The 26,136-nt window shown below is 51.0% G+C and overlaps 1 protein-coding gene across 1 annotated transcript; it reads right to left on the bottom strand.

The window, feature by feature from the left end:
- Positions 1-312: 312 nt before the first annotated feature.
- On the bottom strand, positions 313-25,343 carry LOC141574242 (uncharacterized). Its single transcript, XM_074348847.1, has 2 exons — positions 25,179-25,343; positions 313-1,635 (listed from the first exon to the last, which is right to left on the bottom strand). Exons 1-2 carry the CDS (start codon positions 25,336-25,338, stop codon positions 1,055-1,057), a joined length of 741 nt encoding a protein of 246 aa, XP_074204948.1. The 5' UTR covers positions 25,339-25,343; the 3' UTR covers positions 313-1,054.
- Between the last annotated feature and the right edge of the window lie 793 nt (positions 25,344-26,136).

Below are 26,136 nucleotides of genomic sequence, written 5' to 3'. Positions count from 1 at the left end.
GATTTCTGAAATTCCGTCCAGGTCTCCACCAAGGGACACTGGCAAAGTCTGGAGACAAATTTGGTTGTCACAACTGCGGAGGGCAGTGTTACCGGCACTTAAGAGGAGAGGCCGGGATGCTGGCTTCCTCCTTATGGGCCAGTTACTCTGTGATTTGGTTTCTGCTCCAATACAGAGAAAGGGGGTGGGTTTACCAAATTTAGGGAGGGCTGGGAGTTTTAGAAAAGAATCAGAGAACCTTTAAAAGCTTATTCTGCACAAGAACGAGAAAAGTTGAAATAACACTCAAGTTGTAACAGAGGGTTGGGACAGGTAACAAAGAACAGAATGCAAGTGATGGAATGAATGTGGCAGAGAAAGGCCAACACCCAGAAGGTACGTACAAAAATCTTGTTTATTGTAAAAAAAAAAAAAAAAAAACTTTTATTCAAAAGAAAGACTTAAATACCCCCCTTCTCCAAATACATCAGATTTTTCTCACTTCTCTATTTCCCAAACCTCTTGAAATGTGGTTATAATGAGAAAAAAAGATTTATTTTCCCCGAAATATTTTCTAAAAAGAAACACATAAAAGTCCTCAGAGATCAGACACAACATCGACAGCTGGCGAGTGGGAAGCTGGAGCCGCCCTGGGACTGCTGCTTCCGTTAACACGCTTCGCACTTCCAGGATACGCAGAAGTCACAGATGGGGGCCGTGAGAGGATGGTTCCCCCAGCATCCTCCCCAAGGTCCCACCACCACCGTCTTGGCGCACTTTTCCTGCCAGGAGTTCAAGGCCTTTTCCAAAACAAGAGAAGGACATGTGAAGGGCCAGGAGAGCCCCAGGGAGCAGGGCAGGCAGGCATGAGTGCTGAAAAGGATCCTCTCTGGGGAGGGAGTGTGAGACGCACCATCGTTTCAGGTTGAAATGCAAGGGGAGGAGGGTTCCTTCTGATCTTCTGCTGGGACTGCCTGGCTCATGGGTGACTGACTGGCAGGGGCGCCTGGCGCACTCGGGACTCGGGATCCCTTTAGTGTGCTCGGCTCCGATGCACAGTCCGGGGGAAGCTCCATCAGTTGGCATCAGGGGCCTCTGGCGGGGGCTGAGGCTGAGACCCCAGGGAGGAGGCCAGTTTGGTGAGGGCCCTCGCTATGACGTCCAGGTGGCCATTCATTGTCCGTAACTCCACAAGGATGTCCCCAACGTTCGCTTCCAAGCTCGCAGTGGCGGCGGCGGGCCGGGCGCAGGGCAGCGGGGAGGCGCCCTGGTCCTCGGGGCCCTCCTCTCTGCCCGCGGCGCCCGGGAGCAGGACGCGGGGCGCCGGTCGATCGCGCTCCTCCCCGCGGACGCCGGGAGGGGTGGCCGAGGGGCAGCTGGGCAGCCAGTCGACGAGGCGCGGGGCCGCCTCCGGGGAGGAGGCGACCACCGAGTAGTGGCCCGCGCGCCGGGGGGCGCCCGAGGCCGAGGCGGGAGGCGCGGGGACGGCGGGGAGCGGCGGCAGCAGCGGGGGCAGCACCGAGGGCCCCGGGGAGAACGCCTGGGGCTCGCAGGACGACGAGGGAGAGGGCGGCGCGGCGGTGGAGGGGCCTGGCTCCTCGGAGGAGAGGAACAAGGTGGTCGAAGACTGGGAGTCCAAGGTGCTGGGCTCCGAATCTGTCAAGGAAGAAACAGAAAGGGTCACTCGGGCATTTATTGTCAGCTGTATGCCCAGCGCCATGCTAGGTGTAAAAGAACTGAGGAAGAAGGTGGAAACGTATTTCCTACCCCCAGACTTGCAATGGAGTAAGGAAGAGTGGGTTACAGGAGCACAGGAGTTCGAGGCAGGGGAGCCCGGGGAGTCCAACAAGGCATCCTGGTGGGTAAGGCTCTGCACCGAGGTCTAGACAGGGGGCGCTGCTGTGAAGACAGGGAGCAGGTTCCAGACACTGGACGAAGTTCAGCCTCTTCGGAAGCAATCTTGCCAAGGACGTAGGCGGAGGCTGTGGAAGAAGGGCCCTTCCCCACTATTCGCGGGAGGAGAAGAGTGACAAGCAGAGGGTCCCTCCACTGTCCCAGCAACGCCAAGCTCTCTGTGCGGGAGTTGAAAGAGTTTGCAGCTAGGAGCCAGAAGTTCTCACAGCCATTTCTCACTCTGCCAGGAATGCCATGGAACCTTGGGCCAGACCCATTTTCCCTTGGAGACTTGGTTTCGTTTCCCCATCTGTACAGGAAGGCTGCGCCCAGTGACTCCCCCTGCCCCAGGGCCCTACCAGGACTGACTGACCTGCCTACAAAAGTCATCAGCTTGAAGCATTGGACTAAGTTCACAGCAGGCCACGCCCAAAGGCTCTACCTGCCTCCTTTTGTTAGTTCTCCCCTAATCCCTTGAGCCCCCAGGTAGAAAGCGGGCGGCAGCTCTTTGTGATTGGTTATGGTAACAGGGTTTACCAACCTCAGATCAAAGGATCCACATCAATGCCGAAGACCTGAAGTCAGCTGTTTCGGACACCCTGTTCCCGCCTTTGGGCAGGTGGCCCACACTCGCCCTGGAAGCAGTTCTGAGTTTTACTGGAGCCAAGTCTCCAATGCCTCGCTCCCAATTCCAGCTGGAGTGTCTGCTCTTGGCTTTCCACATGGTCGGTTTGGGTGCCCACTATTAATGCCCTGCCCTTGAGGACTTCCAAGCCTTTCGAAGGTGGAACTTGCTCGATTACCTCAGCCTGTTATCTTGTGGGGGGTAGGGGGACAACATGATGACAGAGCCAGTGAGCAAACACGTTCCCTGTTGCTTGTGAACATGTGTGCTCTCGCCACCAGTCACGGGTGAGCGGTTCCTTCGTCTGCGCCTGGCGGAAACTCAGAGCAGTGCTCAATCAGCTGGCGGGAGCTTGTTCCCTTCTCCATCCTGACTTCAGCCCAACCCTGTTCTCACAGGGCTCACAGGCCCCAGATGTCCCCATGTCCAGTCTATGTGGTTAGGAATTTTGTCCACGGGAGCAGAGAAGCAATTGCTCCCCAGGGACCACATTCAAGGAGAGCCACTCATGTACCTGACAGCTTCTAGGATGGAAATTTCATGGGGATTTCCTGCTGTTGGATTTCACAGAACTGCTTCTCCTCCACCAAAACCTTATTTCCCCTGGTTTCTGTGATGCTCTTCTTTTGTAAACCAAGAAGCGCAGACACTTCTGAGCCCATGACTCCCATGAGTTGAAAACGATCAAGGAGAAACTCTCCAAACTGCTGGCTCCAGTTTCACTTTAGAAGGATGTTAATGAACTTCATGCTTCCAACTCCTGTAGCAGCCAAGAGGCCTTTATATCTAATCGAAGTCTAACGAGTAAAATGAGATAGAGGCCGGCACACAGAGTGTTCCAGCACAGTGTTTCCTGAACTTTCCTGTGCAGGCCATTCCCCTGGGACACTGTTAAAGGGCAGGCTGTGGTTCTGCGGGTCGGGGTGCAGCCTGAGGCTCTGGATTTCTTGCCAGATGATGTGGTCACTGCTCCTGGGAGACGAGGATGCTGCTGGTCTGGGGACCACATCTGGCAGAGCAAAGGTGGAGACCACACATACAAGGTTGGCAAAAAAGCATTGGGTTTGGATGGGGAGGGTATAGCTCAGTGGTAGAGTGTGTGCTTAGCATGCACGAGGTCCTGGGTTCAAATTCCAGAGCCTCCATTAAAAAAAGAAAACAACAAATAAAAACTTCTTAATTAAAAAAATTAAAAAGCTTAGGGTTCATGGTCATAGAAACTAGAGTAACCAGGGATAGAGGAGCAAGCTGGAAGCCAAATATGATCATGAAGATAGTAACAGCGCTGACGCTGAGAGGCGGCCTCTCCTGCTGTTAGTTTGACAGTTTCTGGCCAAGTGTTGAACCAAAGAGCACTGGCTTAGGGGAGAGTGAAGGGTCCTTAAAGGGGAAAGCCCTTCACTATTGTTTCAGCTAAAACTTCAAAACACATCAAGTTGTCAGGGCCCAATCCACCCTGACTGGCAAATAGAATTGAAAACAGAAGCACCTTTTTAATAAGGACGTCACCTTCCAGAACTTTCTCCTGGCTGTCAGGAAACTTGGTTGCAACCCCAGTTCAGCTAAAATCAGTGCTAAATGATGTATAGATCTCTTCCATCCAAGCAACTGATCATTTTATCCCTGATTTGGGACATAAGCTTTGGAATCAATGACATCATTTTCAAGCAGATTCAGTGACCGCTACGAAAAATATCACAGTCTGGCTCTGACACTCACAGCTCTCTGTGGGAGGTGGGGGCTCTTAGGCACAGATGGTGGGGCTGTTTGGATTCCTTAATTCCTTCCTTCACCCCTCACGTGATCTCTGACCTTTACCCTGCTTCACTGGTCTGAGCCTTAGGACCACCTGACATTTTATGTACTTTTTTTTTTGTTCACTAGACTGGAAGTCCTGCGGAACCAGTGATACTGCTTATTTCATTCTCTGCTATGTCGCCAGGGCTTAAACAGTGTCTGGCATTAAGTAGATGCTCAAAAAATACTTGTTGATGGGACGTCACACAATCACCGTCAGTCCAGAAACACATCTCCATATGCAGTACCCTGATCCCTCTGTGTGTTGTTTAGTCATTTAGTGCTGCAGCTATTTATAGAGTCTGTGCAATATTGAGGACATAATTATATTAAAAAAATTACTCCTTGTATATCTGACATTTCAATTTAACTGAGTGTCCCAGATTTGATCTGGCAACCTTATGGGAGGCTGACATTTCCATCATGTTTTATAGATAAGGAAAGTAAAAAAAAAAAAAAAAAAAATAATAATAATAATAATATTAGGTGTTTTCACTGAATGTCAGTTAGGAGGAACCTCTGCCATTGTTTGGATGAGCTGCGTAAGATGTGGAGATGGAGGCCAGTGAAAGAAAGGGACTTGCGGTCTGGTGGCACAGCTGAGAACAGAACAGAGAACAGAGGAAAAGGACGGAGTCTCTTCTACCCTGGGCAGCTATTCAGTCACGGAGCAAATGTGTACCCAGGGTCTGCTGCATGCCAGGGGCTGCACTAGGCTCTGGAGACACGGCTGAAGCAGACAGGGCCCCTATCCCTGCAGGAGCAGACACACCATCGGCTTTCATGTTGCCCCTCAGTGGGTACCAAAGCCCATCTGGTGGATCAGAGAGGGGCAGAAATCCAAAAGAGCTGCACAGCAGATGCCCACCAGCTATTTAGTTAGCACAGGTTTGCTCATAAAGCCTGAAGCCTCACCCTTGAAAGGTGTACCAGAGGCTGGCGTGTGAACCAGAGCCACCCATCAGTTCAGTCCAGACTTTCCACCACTGGCATTTTTCCCCCCATAGTTACCCACTGTCACCCTCACAAATCTAACCATTTGGGGGAGCTGCTCTTTCTTGGGGAGGGTGGGGAGATGAAGTTTAACAAAATTTTAGAGATTCTGGTGCCTGTTCCCATCCTAGAAATATCTTTGCAAAAGTCAGTTTGGAAAAAGTAGACATAACTAATAAGCATCTGAGAAGTCTTCATTCGCTCTCAAAAGGAAAGACTTGCCAAGGAAAAGAAGAATGAATTAGGAATTGAAATAATTATGAATTACGAGTAATGAATTGCTATTTTTCACTTGTAAAATTTTCAGAGTTAGACAGCCTGGAGAGAGGCACCCTAATCGATTGTTTGGCGCTGAGTAGATGGGGACGTCCTCTCTGGGAAACAATTTAGAAATATGTGCACCTATTCAGTGAGAAAAGGAAATTGCCAACCGTGAGTTCAGCTGCTTATAGAAAAATGTGTAAAATCAAGATTGGGAGAAAAGACATGAGATATCAGGCCTAGATGGGGCTATAATTTTCAAAGTTCCTGCAGTGGCCAGGCTCTGACATGCCTTCCCTTGTCACTGACCTTCAGCAGGAATTGACTGCTTCCTGCCAAGCCCGTAGGTCAAGGTTTCTGAAAACTTTCTGTTCGATTTTATTGCTGAATCAGGCTGAATCATTTCTTGGCTGGTAACTACGCACCTTGAAAGGCTGACTTTTTTATCTTCCTTACACCCACTTGGCATTCCCCATCACCACCTCTTATGCCCACTGGCCCGGGGCGTACGTTTTCTCTGGGGGATGCTCTGGGGATGCCTGCGGAAGAGGTGAGGTGTGCAGCTGGTTATGGGAACCTGAGACTCATTTGCAAAGAAGCCCTGCAGAGCATCCCCTAAAACTTGCTCCTCCTACTTGCTTCCCCTGCTCAGTAAGTGACATTTCACTTGTTCAGCCAAATTCCCAGGACTAACCCTTGACCCTCTCTTTCCCTCCCCTTGCCCCCCATCCAGTCTGCCAGCAGTGGTTGTAGGCACTACCTTTAAGCTATACCCAGCATCTGACCAGTTCTCACTGTCTCCAGGCAGTGGCCCAGCTACTGGTAGCTGAGCTAAGACCAGAAAACAGATCTGAGTTCCAAGTCAGTGTTTCCTCCGCCACACCTAAAACTTACTCGATTTGGATGAATCATTTAGCGCTCTCCCGTGGCTCGACTGCATCTCCCCAACCCTCCTGGCCGCCCTCCACCATCTGCCCAGAAAAACTTTGCTGAGTCCTAGCCTCTCTTTTCATGTATATTAGATAATAGCTACATTTATTCATGAATTCACTCAACAAATATTTACTGAGTACCTACAATAGGCCTAGCAGAATGTTCCATAGTGTACCAAGCCAGACCTAAGCCCTGACCTCATTGTGGGGGCAGAAAATAATCAAATAATTGCATAAACAAATGTGTAATTGGAAGACTGATACAATCTCCATGCTATAAGCATCTAAAATAAGAGGGTTTGACCTAATCAAGGAAGATTCCCTGAGGAAATGCTGCTGGAGCAGAGTTCTGAAGGATGAGTTGTTAAGTAGGAAGACAGAAAATGTTGACACATGAGCAACAGCCTGAGGCAGGAGGGAGTGTTACAAATATGTGGGACTCCCAGAGAGAGCCCGTGTGCTGGGAGTGGAGAGAGCCAGGGGAAGGAAGGGTGAGGTGAGATGAAGCTTAAGAAGAGAGTTGGGATCCGGAGACGTAGTGTATGAGAAACACTGCCAGTGTTGCCTAGCATCCATTCTCTTCTTCCTCCTTTTTAGTTGGTCCACAACCAATTAGAATAAAGATTACATTTCCTAGCCTCTCTTCCAACTAGCTCTAGCCATATCACTAAATTCTGGGCAGAAAAATGTCCATAGAAGTGCTATGTACAATTCTTCATTCCTGTGCTTGGAGTTTGGTTGCAATGGCTGGTACTCAAGCAGCCCTATTGGATGGTGAGGTGGAAACCATATGCTAAGGATAATAAAGCAGAGAACTGAGTCTCTGATAATTTTGAGGAATGGCTCTGCCAATCCTAGCTGGTTCAACTGAAGACTTTTCATATGAGAAAATAAAATCTTATCTGTTCAACCCCTGTTAAGTTGGGTTTTCTGCCACTTGCAGCCAAACCGAACCCTGATACACGTGGTCTTGTTGGGGGCTTTTGCCATTATCCTAAGAGCAATGGAAAGCTTTGGAAATGTTTAAACATAAGGGGGTGTGAGTGTGTGTGATATGATCGGTTTTGTATTTTGAAAACTTCACCTGGCAGCGTTGGGCAGGAAGTAGACAGAGTAGGTGCCAGAGACACAAGTTAGGAGGTTGCGGTCGCAGGTGAGAAATTACAAAATGAGAGTGGCTTTTGCTAGGGTGGTAGCCAGAGAGACAGAGAGATAAACAGATTCTGAAGACAGTTAGGCGCAGAAACGTTAGAATTTACTATCCACGGGGATGTGAGGATGCAGAAGGTGAAGAAAAAGACATCAGAGAAATGGGCGCCCTCCTGACTGCTGCTTCAGTGCAAGGTTCCAGAAATTCTGGCTCCACAAGGGGAACTTTCCCTTTCTTGTTCTCTGGAGTCTGGGTGGCCCCTTCCCACGCCCAGCCCTCCAGCATAGCTCAGCTCTGACACACCTCACCAGAGGCAGCCCGTGGGAACATCTTCCCAGGAGCCTGGAGGGAGGAGAAACTGGGTAGCCTTGGGCAGGGAACCAGAGAGGCAGAAGCCTGTGGGAGGAGGATGAAACCTGTCTGGGAGAGAAGCAGCGTCCCTCAGCCCGGCAGCCGGGCCCTGGCCTTTGATGGTTCAGACTTGGCCAGGCCGCTGCCTGCTTCCTTCAGAACCCCCGGCACACAAAAGGGAGGGTGCATGTCTGGTGAACTCAGCCCAATAATATTTGCTCCTTTTATTTTCCACAAACGTCATGAGACCCACAGGGCAATCTTCTGGTTTTAAGACCTGGTGAGTCAAGCCGACAAATGCCTCTGACTCAATCCGATCCCGGTTCTCACCAGGCATCTCCCAGGAACGTGGCTCAGCAGGAGAGCCAGGGTGGGTCAGCCACCGGGGAGAGGAGGGCTGGGGTCTCTGGAGCGGTGACAGAGACTGGCTGGCTGCAGTGTAGGCGACAGGCTTCCTGACTTGCCACTGACCACGCTCCCAGTAAGAGCCAACATTGCCCCGGGGCTCACTATCCCCTCGGTCATCTGCACAGCTCTCTCTGTCACCACCTTCAGCCTTTGCTCAAAGTCACCTTCTCAAGGGGCCTTTTCTGGACACCCTAGTTGAAAGTACTAGCCCTGCCCTCCCACATCAGCTTTCTGTCCCCCTTGCCCTGTCCACAAGACACTGTCCCCGCCCCACTCATACATGCTCTGGGTCAATCCAGGTGGAGGGGGTTACACATGCAAATGCATGAAGCTTGGCGATGGTGGCCAGAAAGACAATTGGAAACAGCCTGAGTGCAGGGTGCAGGGGCCTGGAGACTTGCATGCAATGACTTACAAGGTAACAAGGACAGAGGGCGGAGGGGCTTGTCTGCTAAGCTAAGGAATGTGAACTTGAGCCGGCAGAGGGGAGCCACTGAAGGGTTTTAAGTAAGAGAGTGAGAGATTTGATTTGCATTTTTAAAAGATTACTCTGGCAGCCTGCCTCTGCCTCGTGGAGGCTGAACTGAGGGGGCGAGGCTGAAGGCAAGAAGACTAAAACTAAACATACAAGTCACATCTTGGCCATTCAAGGAACTAAAATGATATTACAGCAGAAAGAAACACAGGCGCAAAGTCCAGCCAACCGGTATTAGAAGCAATTTTTTTTTCTAGGAATAGATTGAATTTCAGCAAAAAGAAATGTTCCTGCCACCCCTGACGGACACTGCTGTGAAGGTTGGCTTCTGCCCTGCTTCAAGTTGGCCACCCTGGGTCTTTCGTGCATCACCATTCAATGCAAGCAAGCGTGGGTTTTATGGGATTGTTTGTGAAACCCCGAGCCAAGTTTTCTACTCACTCAGGCAGCGCTGAGTTTGCCAGTTTCTAAATTGGCTGGTTTTTACGTATAGGGTGTGCGGGGTCTCCCTCTATGTCTTTATGCGCACACCCATTTGGAAAGAGACGTGTGTGACTATATATAATATCTCTATGTGATTTTTTTTTAAAGAGATGTTTGTACAACCTGTATATTCCTTGGCATGAATCTGTTTGTAGGATGGAGAAAGGGAGGGACAGAATGAAAAAGCTATTCCCACACCATAACCATAGCTTTGGCTCACGAAGAAAAATTCAAAATAGATTATGTTCCCTAGCAATGCCTCCAGGGTTGAACAATTTCCAAATCCACCCATTTAATCCTTCCTCCTGGAAGGGCACTCACCTTTGAACTTCATTTTTTTTAAGCTATCATTAAAAAAAAAATAACAATAACACGGCACAGACCAGCCCTGGCTGCAGACCTGGCTCTCTGCCCACTTCCCACCGGCCCCCCAGCCCCCAACAAGAGAGCTATCCAAAGGGGCCATCTCACTTGTTAAACAAATTTTAGAAGTGGGCTGCTTGATGAACGTGATGGGGACAGCCAGGCTGTAAAAGACGGCATTTGGGCTTTAACAAGGCCAGGAGCCCAGAGCGGAGCCAGCTGGGTAGTCTGAACCAACCCAAGAATATTAGAACCCAGGGTCACACGGAGCTGGGACGCCACCAGGAATGTGGGAGGAGAGACAGACTGGCGGGGGGCTGGGGATCACTGGAGCCCCACACTGCTGGCTCCTTGGTGCGAGTCAACAGGCGGAGGCAGAGGCCAGGACAGCTGGGCGGGAGAAGGGCGATGCCCACCACGCAGGGCTCGCCTGGACCCTCCGCGCACGTCACGGCTCCAGGGCCCCTGGGGTGGGGCAGGTGGACACATCTGTCCTGTCAGCAGCTCAGCAGGAACAACACCTCAGGGAAGATGCTACCCTGGCTTATCATGTCCCCCCGCCAAGCTGTTGCCCCACTGGGTGTAAGGAAGCAGCAGCGGGGCATCCCACCTGGAGAGGAGGGAGGGGAATGGTCCCACTTCCCAGGGCAATAAGCAGCAAGGTTCTCGACAAAGGTGCCCCACATCAGTGGCAGAGCAGAGGAAAGGGCTCAGCGTCCTCCAAGACCCTCTGTTGTCCTCCGGAACAAAGTGGCCATGCCCAGCTCTGGACCACAAGCTCGGTGAACACCTATGAAGCGAATTACCCTGTTTCTCTCAGCATTCCATGCAGCCCTGGGAGCAGAGCCTGGCTCTTAACATCTGCTGCCTCTGGTGTCTGTTGCCACCTTTGACCACAGTCTTCCCCTGCCCCTGCACTTAGAAGCAAATGATCCTAAGAGATGACGGGGCCATGAGTTCCCTGGCTGCCCCATCGTGGTGCTTTTTGTACCCAGTCCTTTCTCTTGAGAATTCAGAGTTTAGACCACCCCGCCGTGCCACTGTGTCTCTCCCCAGGAAGGCTGTTCTAATTTGGTCCCAGCTTTCCCTTTTCTTCATTTCATGCCATCTCTCCTAATGATAACCCTTTGTGCCAGGCTCAATTACACACAAAGCTCAAATGAGCAGCCCCAACTCTAAACTTGGCCCCGTCTGTTGGAAAGGGGAGGTCTTAGGCATCCTGCTTGGCCCAGAAGGAAAGATGCTGTGACCCGAGGGGAAACAATGCCAAGGAGAGGGTGAAAACAAGAAAGAAAAAGGAAAGAAAGAAAAAAAAAACCCTTTGGCAAAAATAAATTGAGAATGAAGAAACAGAGCAGTGCTGGCTGCCCCGGGGCACCGGGGCTCGAGGTGGGTGCTGCACCTTCAGCCAGGCCTATTAGGGCCCTGCCCTGTTCCGGGCATGCAGAAGCAACAGAAATGCTTTGATTTTTTTCCTTTTTAAAAAGTCCTCCAGCCCGACCCTACCTACGCTCTCCCTGCAGGGTCAGCAGAGGGTGAAATGAGAGCATAAGCCCGGAATTTCCTGACTCCTGTGAATTTTTCTCAGGATTTGGCAGTGAGTCAACGTGAGGCACTGTGACACACGGTGTGACTTGCAGCACTCACCACCCCCTACCCAACCCCTTCTGGAAACCCCATGTAAAGCATCTCCTGGCTGTGTAACTGAGGACGAAAATCCATAAGGGCCCCCACCGTATTCTCTAGTAGTACAGAAAGATCGGCTTTGGTACAGTTGACTTCCATCGCAGGATTAAGCTCTCTTGTTCGACGTTTGTTAGTCTTTATGTTTGGGTATTTAGAGAATGGGGGGGCAGTGAGAAGAGGTGCAGGGGAGAGACGGGGAGAGTGCTCAGATGTACAATGTCCTGACAAGATCTGGGGACCTGGAATGTCCCCAGAAGGGTCCAAGTGAACCGGACTAGATAGGCAGGTAGATTTATCGGTTCGACTTCATTGATGTTGACAACCAATCTGAGAGAGCCAAACAAAGCAAATTAGATGCAATTTCGTGTGTGAATTATCTGACTGCCAGGACTGGATATCACCTGCCAGAGGAGACCAGCTACCACCAGTCTCTGATAGTGATGGTTTACAACTACACCCCAAGAGGTTGCAGGGAAGTGCTGGGGTCAATGACATCTTTCAAGAGATCCTGGAATTAAAACAAAGGGAATATTACTCAGCCATAAAAAAGAATGAAATTTTGCCATTTGTGGCAACGTGGATGGACTTCGAGGCTATTATGCTTAGTGAAATAAGTCAGATAGAGAAAGGTAAATACTCTATGATATCACTTATATGTGGAATCCAAAAAAATTATATAAATGAGTGTGTACACAAAATAGAAACAGACTCACAGATACAGAAAACAAACTTGTGGTTACCAAAGGGGAGAGTGAAGTGGGGAGGGACAAATTAGGGGTATGAGATTAAGAAAAACCAACTCCCTTGTATAAACTAGATAAGAAAAAAGGACATATTAGGCAGCACAGGGAATTACAGCCATTATCTTTGTAGTAATTTTTAATGGACCATAAGCTGTAAAAATTCTGAATCACTATGCTTTACACCTGAAACTAATATAATATTGTAAATCAACTCTACTTTAACTAATTACTTAATACGAAGGGAGTGTTAAAACGAGATTGCTAAATGTTTTTGGAGCCTGGCCTCACTCATATTGGGAAGCATTTTGCAAACTGTCCTCCGCTGTGCAAACAGCAAGGAATCACCATCCTTAGGGCACATTAACACACCACCGTGGGACTAAAGAGGATGAAGTCCTTTTAGAAGTAGAGCAGAGAATTTCCAACAGCCTAGTGAGTTTAGAGGGGAGTGTTTTCATGTCTCTCCTTCAAATGCAAAAAATGAAGGGCAGACACCAAGTGAGTTATGCAGACATGGAGGAAAATGAGGTACCTCGTGCCCTAAAGTCACATGTAGCCCCTTCCCCTCCTTCTAGCCCATGACCCCGGGAAGAGCCGCGCCTCCTCGGCTGCAGGACGCCACACTGGGGAAGGGGAATCCCAGCCTGCAGGGAAAGCCCTCGGAGCTCGCACGCTGTCTGCCACTCTGGGGTCAACGCAAGGTGAATACTTTCGGGGGATCTTTCAACCAAGGCGAAGAAGGTCATTTTCCTCTTCTCCGTCTCCCTTTCTCCTCCCCCAGCCCCCTCACTTCCCTTCCCATCTTCTCTCCACCATCATAAGAGACAACTCTACACTTTTCTCCCCTCTTCTGGAAAAAAAACATTTTTTCTGAATTGCTGCCTTTTCACTGACTTGTGAAGGCAAAACAAGAGAATGAAATAAGGCCATTGGGTAAGAAGGAATCAAGTCTTAGTGAACTACGATTTTTAAATTTAAAATAATTTTATTGCATACTATAGATTTTTATTTTACCTATTTGCTTTCAAATTATTTTGTTATACTTTTAAATACATGTATATATATATATATTTTTTTTTTTTTTTTAATTAACAGAAGCTTTCCTTTTCCTAGCCGACCACCAGCTTCTGTGGCTGGCTTGCTGAGCTGCGGGCCCCGCGGGCAGTCTGGGAGCCGGGATCTCCCTGAGCCCCGGGCAGGCCTCTCTTAGTGGCGGGCCCTGGAAACATTTCTTTCAAACTCCCCGGGCTGTGGTTCCCCATATAGAAAATGAGCAAAACAACGCTCTTCGCTCCCACGGGCGGGCGATGAGGTGGAATCATGGCAAAGGTGCCAAGCGTTTTAAGGCCCTTGGATTAAAGAAGTTACAGGAGAGAAGACAATTCCAGCGTGGAATCCCGCTCGGTCGTCAGGTGTCCCGTGCCTGGCCTCCCTCCCCCGTGCCTTACATGACTTGGAACAAAGGCCGTGAGCTATGAGGTCTTCAGAAAGCCTTTAAGTAATTTCTTGGCCTGCTCTTCTTTACCTTTTAATAAATTCTATTTCTACCTCTGCTTTTTTTTTTTCCTTCTGGCTGCAGCCAAAACCTTCTCCATCCCAGTGTGGATTATTGGACGAGGAGCCGGCTGCTTGGACACGGGCCCTCTCCCCCAGGCTATTTCCTGTCTCCCGTCCCGTCCCTGCCTCTCCTTCGCCTGTGCTCCCCATCGCACCCACAGTTTTTAACACGCCGTTACCTCTTAATGACTTACAACAAATTCGACTCTGAACCCTGGGCTGTAAAATCCACTTTGCCTCTCAGGCTGGTGCTTCACTGAAACTGAGCCTGGAGCCTCCTTGGGGGTGTGGGTCCCTGGGCGGTGACAGAGCAGGGTCCTGCTGTCCCCAAGGAGGCGCCTCCCAGCTCAGGGCTTCCTGGCATCAACGTCCCATGTGGAAAGCGGGCAGACACCCAGGCAGCTGCTGGAGCGGCCGTGAGATAGCGGCCGAGAATGCCCCTCGCTCGGCCACAGCTGTGTCCCTCAACAGGTGCTGCCCGGCTGCCGGGCACACCTGCTTGTGTCACACTCTCCTGTGGGCACACAGAACACCCCAGATCAGGGACACAGATGTGGGCTCTCTCCACCCCTTTCCCCACCAGTCCTGAGGCCACAAAGACAGCGGGCACAAGCCCGTCCACACACAGAGCCCCCAGAGCCACGTTTCCTCTGCCCTCCACCCTCCTCGGGGGCTCCCTGCACAAATGAGAACAACTCCTCAAATGAGAGGCACCCCCCACCCCCTGTCCCACCTCGCTGCAGGGGAGGGAGTGTCCCGAGAAGGCACTGCTGGCCCTTTACTGGCTGGCTCCGAGCAGGGCCCCAGCCACTGGAGCTTGGGGATGGGACAGAGCCAAGCAACTTCCTCCTGCCCCAGCACCCCCTCTGTCACTTCTTCCTGCCTTTCCCTCCTCCACCTGCCCCTCCTCAGCCCCGCCAACCGCCAACCATGACTCTCTCCTCTTCCACTGGGCTCTGCTCCCTCTCCGGTCTGCCCAAGCCTCTCACCGGCCAGAAACCCACCCTCGTCTCATGAAGAGTTGTTATCTTGGGGGGGGGGGGTGTTGCCTCTTCAACAAGACCAAGAGTAGGGACCGTGCCAGCTACAGTCACACAGCAACCCCCCACAACACACACACACACACAGCGTTTCACTCATCCCTACAGAAATAAAAACCAAATCAGAAAAGCATCATGTGTTAGATCCTGTGTGTGTCCGTATATAAAGTCTCTCCCAATCCTGTGTGCTTTGGGAAGAAACTTATTTCCTTGGGTCTTCCTTATCTATATTTTACTTTCTTTTACTGTGTTTTGCTTTACCCGTTCCAGGGCCTGTTAAATGGAGCACCATAAAAATTCAGTTCCACGATCAAGAAATGCTGGTACCTTCTGAGCTGAACAAAGTTTAAACTTTGTTTCTCCCCAGAGGACTTCTCAGCACCTCAACATGGTAAAGGGTGTGGTGACCATCCATGAGGGGGATGCAGAATTCAGGGTTTTTCTAATTTACTTAATCTCAAAAGCCCCTCTTGGGAGGATTATTTCGAGGACCTGACATCCCTTTGGCCAAGATGTCCTCTCTTGAATGATGGACAGCACCCAGCATAGGATCCTGGACCCGCGAACACTCATTTAAGACCAACGCCCTGCCTTCCTTCAAACCAGAGCAACAGACTGCCTCGTCTATGTGGCAGGAGGAAGCAGCCCTCAGGCAAATGAGGGGTTTGCTCTAGTCTTTGCCAGGATGTGCCCAGGTAATGAGGGGATGTCCAAAGCTGTTCTCCCCACAACAGGCCCCCAGAAAAAGCCAGACCCCTCGGTTGTTCACCGTCAGCAATACCAGCCTCAGGGCAACAAAAGCCCTGCAAAGCCTAGAGAGGGCAGCTCTGACACCGGGCTGTGACGGCTCCTTTAATTACAACTCTTACCCTCCTGCTGGCCCCCTTCTTGGACCTTGTCTCGCTTCTTTCAGGCCCCTCATTAATCAACTGTCCCCTCCTGATGCCTGGGGGCCTCCCTTTGGTGATCCACTGACAAGGCTCTGGGGCCTGTGCCCTTTTTCTAGATGTGTCTGATCTGCCCTATGGCTTGGACGCCCATCCGTGAGCCAGTGCAGTTTTCCTCAAATGAGGGGACAGAGAGGAGCAGTCCACTGGCTTCCCAGCAATGTTGGTGCTGCTTGGAGAGTAGGGGTTTGGCTGGGAGGGGGCACAGTCGGGACCGAGCCAAAGACAGGGACTGGGCTTCTGGAGAAGCCAAACGGGTTTCCATGGGACACCGACATGGGAACTTTACAGACAGAGCACTTGGCAAAAAGGATCTGCAAGGCCACTGCCATTCACAGCATCACCACCGACGGAGCGCTTAGTCCTATCACTTCCTCCTCATGTCCCGACGCTGTCCCTACAAAGAAGGGTGGGAAGTGTGAGTGCATCAGGCATAGGGGATCCTCCAGGACAACCATCAGGGCTTCTGAGACTCACGCCGAGCGCCCACCGGGCCACCAGTGTCTTGCTCTTCCTTCCATGGGCGGGAGCACCTAGCGGAGAAGCGGAGCAAGCACGGCTCGGGAGCCCCCGCCCTCTGTGCCCCTCTGCCCGTGGACCCTCAGTGTGCCCCCCGCCCTCTGTGCCCCTCTGCCCGTGGACCCTCAGTGTGCCCCCCCCGTGCCCCTCTGCCCGTGGACCCTCAGTGTGCCCCCCCGTGCCCCTCTGCCCGTGGACCCTCAGTGTGCCCCCCCCGTGCCCCTCTGCCCGTGGACCCTCAGTGTGCCCCCCCGTGCCCCTCTGCCCGTGGACCCTCAGTGTGCCCCCCCCGTGCCCCTCTGCCCGTGGACCCTCAGTGTGCCCCCCCCTCTGTGCCCCTCTGCCCGTGGACCCTCAGTGTGCCCCCCGCCCTCTGTGCCCCTCTGCCCGTGGACCCTCAGTGTGCCCCCCCCGTGCCCCTCTGCCCGTGGACCCTCAGTGTGCCCCCCCCGTGCCCCTCTGCCCGTGGACCCTCAGTGTGCCCCCCCTCTGTGCCCCTCTGCCCGTGGACCCTCAGTGTGCCCCCCCCGTGCCCCTCTGCCCGTGGACCCTCAGTGTGCCCCCCCCTCTGTGCCCCTCTGCCCGTGGACCCTCAGTGTGCCCCCCGCCCTCTGTGCCCCTCTGCTCGTGGACCCTCAGTGTGCCCCCCCCGTGCCCCTCTGCCCGTGGACCCTCAGTGTGCCCCCCGTGACACGAGCCCAATGGTTCCCTCCTGGCTTGTCTCCTGGGGCCTCAGATCCATGGTGGGGAGAGGGGGAGAGAACTCAGGACTACTTTCTCCTCCATCTCCCCAAAGCTCTCCATTCCTGCCACTCAGCCTCTCCTCCCCATGGCAATCAAATCCCTCTCTGCCAACACAGGAGGCAACTGGAGACCCAGAGGTCCCACCTCATTAGATTCCAGTTACAGAATGACTTAGGGACCAAAGGTATCATAGAAGACAGCCCCCACCCCCCTTCCCTTACCACTCACCCACTCTAGCTATGTCTTGTCTGCTCTGCAAAACCCTTTCCTGGGAAGCTCACAAAGACTGTGGCCAAGCGAGTGTGACTTTGACGCTGCAAGACGTAACCCAAGACAACCATATCTCCATCTTCCTAACTGGTCCATTTGGAGTGAGAGGGCAGGACCACAGGGAGGAAGACAGAATAGGATGGGTTGATTTCTGCCCCTTCCCACTCCCCCAAGCCAGCCGCCAGGTCAGTGCTTCCAGTAACAGATGCTCTGAAGCCTGTTCCCAGCAGAAAACAAATGCAAGAAGCCCAAGATTAGAAGGTGCATTTCCCCAGACAGAAGAGCCCTCTCGGGCACCGACGTGTCGACAGTGCGCAGGATAAGCCCTTCCTGCTCCTGCGGCATCTTTAGCCTCCTCCCTGCAACTGACAAAGCCTTCATCAGCCCCATCTCAGACTGGAGGATTTGGAGAGCAAGTCCCAGCTCTTCACACGCCCTCTCCGTCTGCAGGGACCTGAGTGTGCTCGTTGTTCTCGGCTTCATACTGCCTGCTTCCCTGCCCTGACGTCCTGGCAAAACTGCCAGAGCTCAGAGCTTGGGGGCAGCAAGGGGAAGACTGCAGAAGAACCCCAAGCTGTGATGTGGGAGGGTTAGAACCCACTAGCCAAGACAGGGGCGATGGGGGGGACACAGAAAAGGAGAGGGAAAAAGAAAAGACAGGAGGGGAGAAGAGGGGAGGGGAAGGAAGGAAAGGGAGAGAAAAAAAAAGAAAAGAAAGGAAAGGAAAGGAAAAGAAAAAAGAAAAGAAAAAGTTAAGAGAAAAGAAGGAACATTTCGCCATGAAATTACAAATTTTAAAACGAACTTTCTCTTCCCCAGCAGAGGGATGTGACTGGTGGGTGGCGGAGGCGGGGGGGGGGGGGGGGGGGTAGGCCACAAAGCGGAGCACATACAAGGAGATATAAACACAGTCATTTCAGGGCTTGGTGGGGAATGGATGCCGGCGGCCTCTCGCTTCTCCCTGGTGGGTCGGCGCTCATCCCAGGGAGGAAAGCGGCCACCCCAGCCCCAGCCCCGCGGCCCGACGGGGCGGCCAGCGTGGAACCACAGTGGCGGCCACACGGGTGGAGGCTTGAGCGGCCCCTCGGGAAGGTCGGGCCGTTGGTGTGAGCAGCACTTTGATATCCGGCCGCGGAAGGGCGAGTTCTCAAAGCCCCCATTCATGGACCCTACACGCAGGAGCGGCAAACAGGAAAAAAATGGTTTCCCCGTCCGCCTAGAAAGGTGGGTTCCTGTTTATTAACGGAAGACCACATAAAGAATGCAGGGTTACAAATGTTCTTTCTGAGGAACACAGAAGCTGGTGGTTGGATGTAAAAAAAAAAAAAAAAAAAAAAGAAAAGAAAAGAAAAGAAAAGAAAAATTCCATCCGGTGACAACCTGGATGTACAGCTGCTGCTGCAGCCCCGTGCTGGTTGCGGGAAGAACATTTTACAAAAGATGGGGGCCTGTTTCCAGCAGGCAGACGTGCTTTTCACGTGGCTGCTGAAAACAGACATCCTGCTGCAAGTTCTCGGTGGGGGGAGGGGGGGTCAGCAGCCCCTGCATCCCCTCTTCTCCCCGCTGACACCCTCTTCTTCCTTCTGAGCTTGGAGCAGTGAAAAACGCCCAAGGGGATTTTTTCAAAAGGTCATTAGCAGTTAGTTCCCTGTGGAAATAGAGGAAAGTCGAAAAGAGGCCCTTGGAGGAGGTTCAGAGAAATTCATTCAGCAGGCAAGGCTGGCCCAGACCAGGAGGGTCCCGCCCTCAGTCGGGGACCGCGGCTGCACTGCCCACCTACAGCAGGGACCGTGGAAAAGGAATTAAGGGAGCAAACTGGAGATAAGATGGAGGCTCCGGCTCTCCTTTGAAGCTTAATTAAAGCAAACTGATCAGCCTTACACTGGGCAGGCTGCAGCCTTCCCAAATGGCAGAGATAATCGCTAGCAGGGAGCGATGTTATTCCAGAGGAGGGGGTGAGGAGGAAGCCGGCGGAGGCTTTCAGTGCAGTAGAGAAAAAGCTAAACTGTGATAATTAAATACAAATCCTGCCTGGGGACTGAAAAAGAAATCCTTGCTCTTTCCAGATAAGGGGGAAAGGGACCAGGAGGAGAAATGGATTCAGGGCCATCTACATTTAATTTATTTCTGGTAGATCCTAACCGATGTCTAGGGGACCAAACCAGCCTGTCACCAAAGTCACAAAGCCATCTCAGATATGTGCAGAGTTTACCCCATCCCGCTCCTAGACCACCAGCACCTTTTATGATTTTTTTATACTTAAAATACTTGGCAGGGCTGACATCGCCCAATAAAATCAACCTGAGGTGTCATCTGCAGTTCTGAGGGGCTCCCCAAAAGTTTTCTGGACCCCAGCCCTAAAGAACCACGGCTCACCTTTTTCTAATATCACAGGAAAATATGTCCTCCTTCCCGGGCCTGCCTGCCACCCTCTGTGAGTGAAGGGGAGGTCTCCACTGGGTGTGTGTGGTTGCTGCTTTTGCCGTTGACTTGGCTGCTGCTGCTTTCTGTACACAAGGCAGCCTAGTGACCTGAGTCTGAGTCAGAAGACCAAAACTCCGAGCCCTTCCCGTCCAGCCCTTGGGCCACAGGCCCCCCACCCCGGAGCAGGCGTGTCTGAGACAGGGCCCAAGCCAAGGCTCAGAGGCGTCCACCTGCCGGGTGGGTGGGCCACTGAGGGTGAGCCAGGGAAGGGAAGGGAAGCTGGCGGCAGCCAGGGTCCTGACTCTTCCAGGGACCCAGGAACACCCGGCAGGGAGGGGCCATTATCGGTGAGGCCACTGTTTGCTGCTGGCCACAGAATAAGATTTCACCCTCCTGTTAAGATGTCGATACATGTCTGTCTCATCTTCCTCTTTAAAGTTCGACATTCTTGGAGAACACAATGTGACTTCCACTCAAAGCCATTCCAACGTTACTTAAGAGAAGCTGGTCTAATGTCCCCTTTCACAGCAAGAAAACAGAGGCACAGAGAGGTATGGAATCAGGAGGAAGCCAAGAGGAGCCTCGGCCTATATGGAGGGGCCCTGAGGATCCTTCAGGAGGCTTGGAGGAGCCTAAGCACCCAAGCAGCATTTGCTCCCAAAAGCCCCCATGTCAGGGTTACAGGACCTGGCCCACGGAACCTGATGGCCAACTGCCTCCACAGGCCCGCAAGTTTCCCATGCCTGGCCAACACCATGGAGGGCGAGGTCCTGGGCAGACAGAGGCCAAAGGACCATGCGTTCTACCCTTACCCCCAGACCCAGGTCTGTGAACAGAGTAGGCTCCATCAGACAGACCCCAGCCCCAAGTGCCCTTCTCCAGGAATGACAGCTGGCCCTGGACCCCAGAGAGTGAAAACGTGAAAATCAGCCCTGCTCTTCATCAGACGGAGACCTCCCGAAAAGACTCAGACAAGCTCCGAGGCCAAGCCGACAAAATTCCACGTTTCTCCCCAGGCCACACCACGCTGCAGAGTGACTACCGGTCCCCTTCTGTTAGTGACTGCCTTGCCGGTGACATCCCCAGCCCTGCCTCTTTTCTCCTGCCCAGGAGATTGCTGACATACCCAGTGACTAAACACCCCACACCACGTTTGCGTACAGCCTGGGGTAGCGCTCGTGTCCCCGGGTCCGCCCTACCATCATTTGGTACGAGCCCAGATCCTCTCAAAAGCCCCTCCCCAGTCCTTCCTCCTGGGATGCCCGTGGCTCTCTGGGGCACACTCCCCCTTGCTGCAGCAAGAGAGTGAACCTGACTTTGGGCAAGGACATGTGCATTCTTGGTGGTTCTTATCTGTGGGCGAGAGCAACGTGGGGACGAAGGAGCTCAGGCTCAGCCCTGCTTCCGACCACAGCCTCTGCAAACCCAGCTTCCACAGGGATGATAAAGATGCTCTGCTGAGATGTCGCCTTGTTATCAACACCAGGTTCTCCAGAGAGAGGTCACGGGCCCCTACCATGCAGTAAATGGCTTTCTCTCTTCCCGTGTCTCCTGGAGGCTGCGTCTCCAGTTTGCGGCCAGGGTTCCACGACAAGAGAAAAGCAGAGGGACACCTTGAGCTCTGAAATGAATGTGTTGTTTTTGTCTCATTATTGCTATTTAAAATTTTTACGTTGAAAATTGTCTTTTTTTTCTGATTTAAAAATGGTCAAGAGTGCCCCCAAGATCCAAACAACTCTAAAAAAATGTAAGAAACTAAAAGTAACCTGAAATCTGTTCATCACCATTAACATTTTGGGAGCCTGTCAGTATATCTGCGTCTGTGAACTTACATCCACTTTCTCTCTAAGGGGAGAGCATGCGTAGTGGTGTTCTTACATAGTGCACACCGCTTTTCTCCTTTACGGCCTTTTTTCCTTATCTCCCACCTCCCCCTCTTCCACACTGCCCCTCCAGGGCATCAGTGCCGCCTAACATGCCTCCCTCCACCTTGATCTCCATTCTGCTTTCTCCACACAGCAGTGGAGTGTGATAAAAGCCTGCTCCTGAGAAGGTCTAGGTTTTGACAATGGACCCTGGATGAAGAGACAGAGACAGAGATCCCCATGTGCAATTAAGGAATCTGAGTAGAAGTCGGAAGACCTCTAACCCATAGATGCTGGATGTGGTGCTGTGATTTTAAAGATTGTTGCTGGTCCATCACTGAGTTCTGCTCAGGACATACTGACTGGAAGGATGCACACAACAGCCCCAGATGGCCTCCTCCTCTTCCCCTCAAAGTGAAGTTGGACAGGGTGAGAGGGGGGTTGTATGCGGATCTAAACACCCTTTAGATGGTACTTCCAGTCCGTTCTGTGTGTGTGGCGGTGATTTGGCCAGGATGTCACCAAACCAGGGTGTGTCCAGCCTGCCTGGTGACTCCACTCCCCACACACCAACCTCCCCACCAACTGAAAAGAACTCAACCCTGCCGGGAGGGATTGCCCTCTGCTCTCTCATTTAATTATTCCAGACCTTGGTTTTCCAGTCCATCACCAGCATGGGTTCCCCATATTTGCTTCATGCCTGTCCATTCACGCTATTTGTTCACTCTCGTGACATGGCTCAAGACACCCGCCATGGCCCACGGCTACTTCATAATGCATTGCTCTCCACTGTGTGCGATAAAGGTGGATGTCATTTTAACCAACCCTACCTTTTCAAAACTCTGATGTACCCTGAAGATGAATTTGATGGTCATTATTTGTTAGAACCAATGCATTGCATAAGAAAGGACAGCCCTAACTGGGGCTACAAAAGAGACAGGATTTGTACCCAGTGTACCAAGAGCATATTCATTGCGTTAAAGAGAGCAGCACGTCACATCTGGGCCCCCGTCTGTGTGTGTGTGTTTCTGCATCTGTAAGTCTGGGCCTCTGGTCTCTGGCCTTTTAAATCAGGACCAGGTTGCCTGCCACATCCCTCTCTCCTGCCTGTCACTCACCAGAAGCGGCCCCTTGCAGGCTGGAGTTCTGCTGTGCAAACAGGTGCGGCAGAGTTCATCCAAAAGATTAAAAAAAAAAAACCCCAAAACAAAAATTTTCCACTGAGAGCAGGCAAGCTTTACTTTCTTCAAATAAGTGTTGCTTAACAGAAGGCCTCGTAAAGCTCGTAAAACCCTGGAACATCTGGTAAACGGTGTCAGTTTTACACGTTCTCCAGTGCAGGGTACATGACTCTTGTTTCCACTGGCGTAACTCAAAGGATACTGGTGCGTCTCCGGGCATCCTGCCCATCCTGATTTTCATGGGATGGTCCCTAGCCAACAGGTCTGTCTCTCCTTCCATCAGTCCAGCAACAGACAACAGAAAACCTCAGAGCCCAGATCCAAGAGGCAAGGGAGATGTGGGGGGGAGTGGAATCAGCCAAGGACATCACTCCTGCTGTGACAGGCATGCATGGCATGCTGGGAGCCTGGGGAGGGGCACAGACTAGGGTACCATGTGTGACTGGCAGGATTCCTTCTTTGGGTGCCTTTAAAATACCATGAGAACCTGCGGTTTTAATACTCAGTCGTGTATCCTCGTTGTTAAACATACCACCTTTGGCCTGGGTTGGATGCCAAGGGGCTGGGGAGGGTTACTCAAAAACATTTAAAAATCAATATTTCCAAAGTCGTCTGGAAATGAGGTCACCGCCCCATCAGCAGATGCTGTTTGCTATACCTGTTTTTATACCCTGGCAAGCACAAACCCCAAAGGCTCCACTGTGAGATTCTCACTTTGCTATCAGAAGAAAGGCTTTTTCTTTCCTTTTGGCCTGCCTTCCCACTATGACTTTTGACCCTAGGGAGAGCCATAGGAAAACACTGGAAAGACCATCTAAATTTTAGATCCCCAAGCAAAAATGGTAGAAAGAAAACCCTCATATGCTTGCATGCCCCTTTGGGATGCATTTAGGACTCAGACTGTGCCACTCTCCAAAACCCAGTAACTCTGGGGCAGAGCAAGCACCCAGGAATGAGCTGAGGACCCCTGGCGGTAGGAGGACTGACTATGTGTTCTTGGGCAGGTCCCTAGCTGAAGTCTCAATGTCTTCATGGGAGGAATTGGTCTGTGTTTCTCACAGGATTGATGTGAGACTCAAACAACTTAATACACATGGATGTGGTGGGTAAGACACTCTGCAAGTGTGACTTACAGTCATACATACATAATTGCTGACCACTTTGCCTTGTCTACAGCCTTCACTGAAAAACCCAGTTCTGGCTAATGAATTAACAGAAAGTCTGCTGAAAAGTTTCTTGGAAAGAAATTTTGCTGCTGATAAAAGACACTTATGTTAGATAAAGAGAGCTCTCTGGTATACCCCCTTCCCTGTGCTTCCCGACTTTGAAGGTGGCGCTGCAGCAGCCATTCTGTCATCATGAGACTATAAGCCCAAGAGTAAAAAGTCCATATGTTGAAAATGGGAGGGAGGAGGCAGTGAAAGGGCCTGGATCCTTGATTACATCACTGAACCAAGGCCAACAAATGTCTGCTTTTGGAATTCTTGTTATGTGGGTGGGGGTGGGGGGGACTTATTTATATGAGTCACTGTTAGTTGGTTTCCTGTTACTTGCAGCTGAATGCATTCTAACAGATTTGGTCCTTCTGTTATCCATCTTCATAGGACCTTGCATTTTCCTCCAAAGAACTTGTCACAGTTATAATCACTTAACAAATTATTTAATTCTAATTATCTGTTCAATGTCTCCACCCCCCACTTAGACTTTAAGTTCTATGAAGGCAGGAACCACATCTGTCTGGTTCTCCCTGAGCTCCTAGCTCAATGCCCAGCATATGGTAGGTGCTCAGTAAATACTGGTTAGTTAAATGAATAGCTCTGATTCTAAATGGACGCTGGTCACTTTGCTTCTTATTCCCAGTGGCGCTAATGTGGTGTTTTCTTGCTCAAATTAATATTTAGGTTGTGACCACACGGAGTGATTTCTCCACCATTTTACTTCCAACGCTAACTTGAGACAGATTTTCATGCTGGTCAACCCACTTCCCTTGTGGAGAATAACATCCAACACTGACCCCTTAGAGGATCCTCAGTAAATACTTATTGAACAGAATTTGCAGCCTCTGAGAATTGTTTCCAATAAGATAAAGGCATTCTGCTTTCTAAAGGCAAATTGAATCCTTTCTTCAGAACTTTAATTCTCAACCCCAGTTTCGAGTGCAGGAAAGCACCTCCATAAGTAATACCTTCCCACACACACATACAGCTTCCTCATTATGCTTCAAGAAGAAGGAAGAACATTTTCTTAGTGAAAACCCTTCCTTTCCTTGCCTCTCCCTGGGCTGTGTTACCACTTCTCCTCTCAGCTGGAGCTAGCAACCCAAAAGCAGCCCCAGAAAAGAGAAGGAAAAAGAATTAAATCACACCACCCACAAGGAATCAGGAGTTTACAAAATAGTTTCCGCGCGGTTGGCTGCGAACACAGTGTGGAGGGTGGTCTCTCCCTCCGTGGCTGGTCCCCCCGCCTCCCTGTGCTGGAGGGGTGCGTATTACCTTTCCCTCTGTTAAATGCCAGCACACAGACTCCTGGAAAGGGTCCATCGGCAATGTGAAGACAGGCTCTCCCATGTGAGGCGGGACGATCCTGAGTTTCAACTTCCTGTCTCCATTCACAATGTACCTTCCAAACGGAGAGAGAGAGACTGGTTCCCATGGGGCCATAAAACACAACACTCAAGAACCAGGATTCCAGACCCGGGAACTCTGCCACTTCCTGGTTATATAATCCTGGCACTTTATCCAATCTCCATAAAACTCACTCTCTGCCTTGCTAAAATTGGGAAATAAACGAGATAACCCAAGCAAAAGTGCAAGCTTGCCACAAAGCAAGCCTCAAAGAAACTTTAGGTGTTTTTATCCAGGCGGCACCAGAATACGGCTTTATGAAACCATTGCTTCGGAAGTTGTTCGATGGCCTTCGAGACTTTTCTCCCTGATTGGCCAGTTCCCCCAGCCCTCTCTAGTTCTGCCTGGGTTGAGTCCACCCACCTCTCCTGGCCTTGCTCTCTCTACTCCGTTTTGAGAGACGCTTTCTGCAGCATTTGGGGAGCCATGTCCTTGGCTATCTCAGCTACCATCTTAGTCACTCTGAACTTTGCTCTCCGGTTCTCTGCCAGGCAAATTACCTCCCCTCAGCTTGTTTTCATCCTCTGAACGTCAGAGAGAATAACTGTTTCTTGGCAGGAGTGTTCGAAGGTAGAAAAATTAAATATTATTTGTAAAGTGCCAGGCACATACTGGGCACTTAAATTGTACTTAATACTGCTTAGTATTAATAATACCATCATCATCATCATTATTATTAGTCAAGCTAATAATTCAATAATATTATTCAATAATAATATTGATAGCATTGATATAATATTGATACTATTCATAATAACATTGATATTCAGTAGTCATACTAATAGTTAATAATAATTTAATACGTTCAATATTATTATTATTCATC

The sequence above is a fragment of the Camelus bactrianus genome, chromosome 20 (assembly GCF_048773025.1).
Source record: "Camelus bactrianus isolate YW-2024 breed Bactrian camel chromosome 20, ASM4877302v1, whole genome shotgun sequence".
Taxonomy (NCBI): Eukaryota; Metazoa; Chordata; class Mammalia; order Artiodactyla; family Camelidae; genus Camelus; species Camelus bactrianus.
This window is presented reverse-complemented; position numbering and strand designations above follow the sequence as displayed.

Excerpts from the sequence above, each read along its gene's own strand:
- LOC141574242 (XM_074348847.1), bottom strand. The coding sequence starts at position 25,338 with ATGGGAACCAGTCTCTCTCTCTCCGTTTGGAAGGTACATTGTGAATGG. Across the intron at positions 1,636-25,178 it reads GGCATTTAACAGAGGGAAAG|ATTCGGAGCCCAGCACCTTG; the intron begins GTAATACGCACC and ends CTTCCTTGACAG.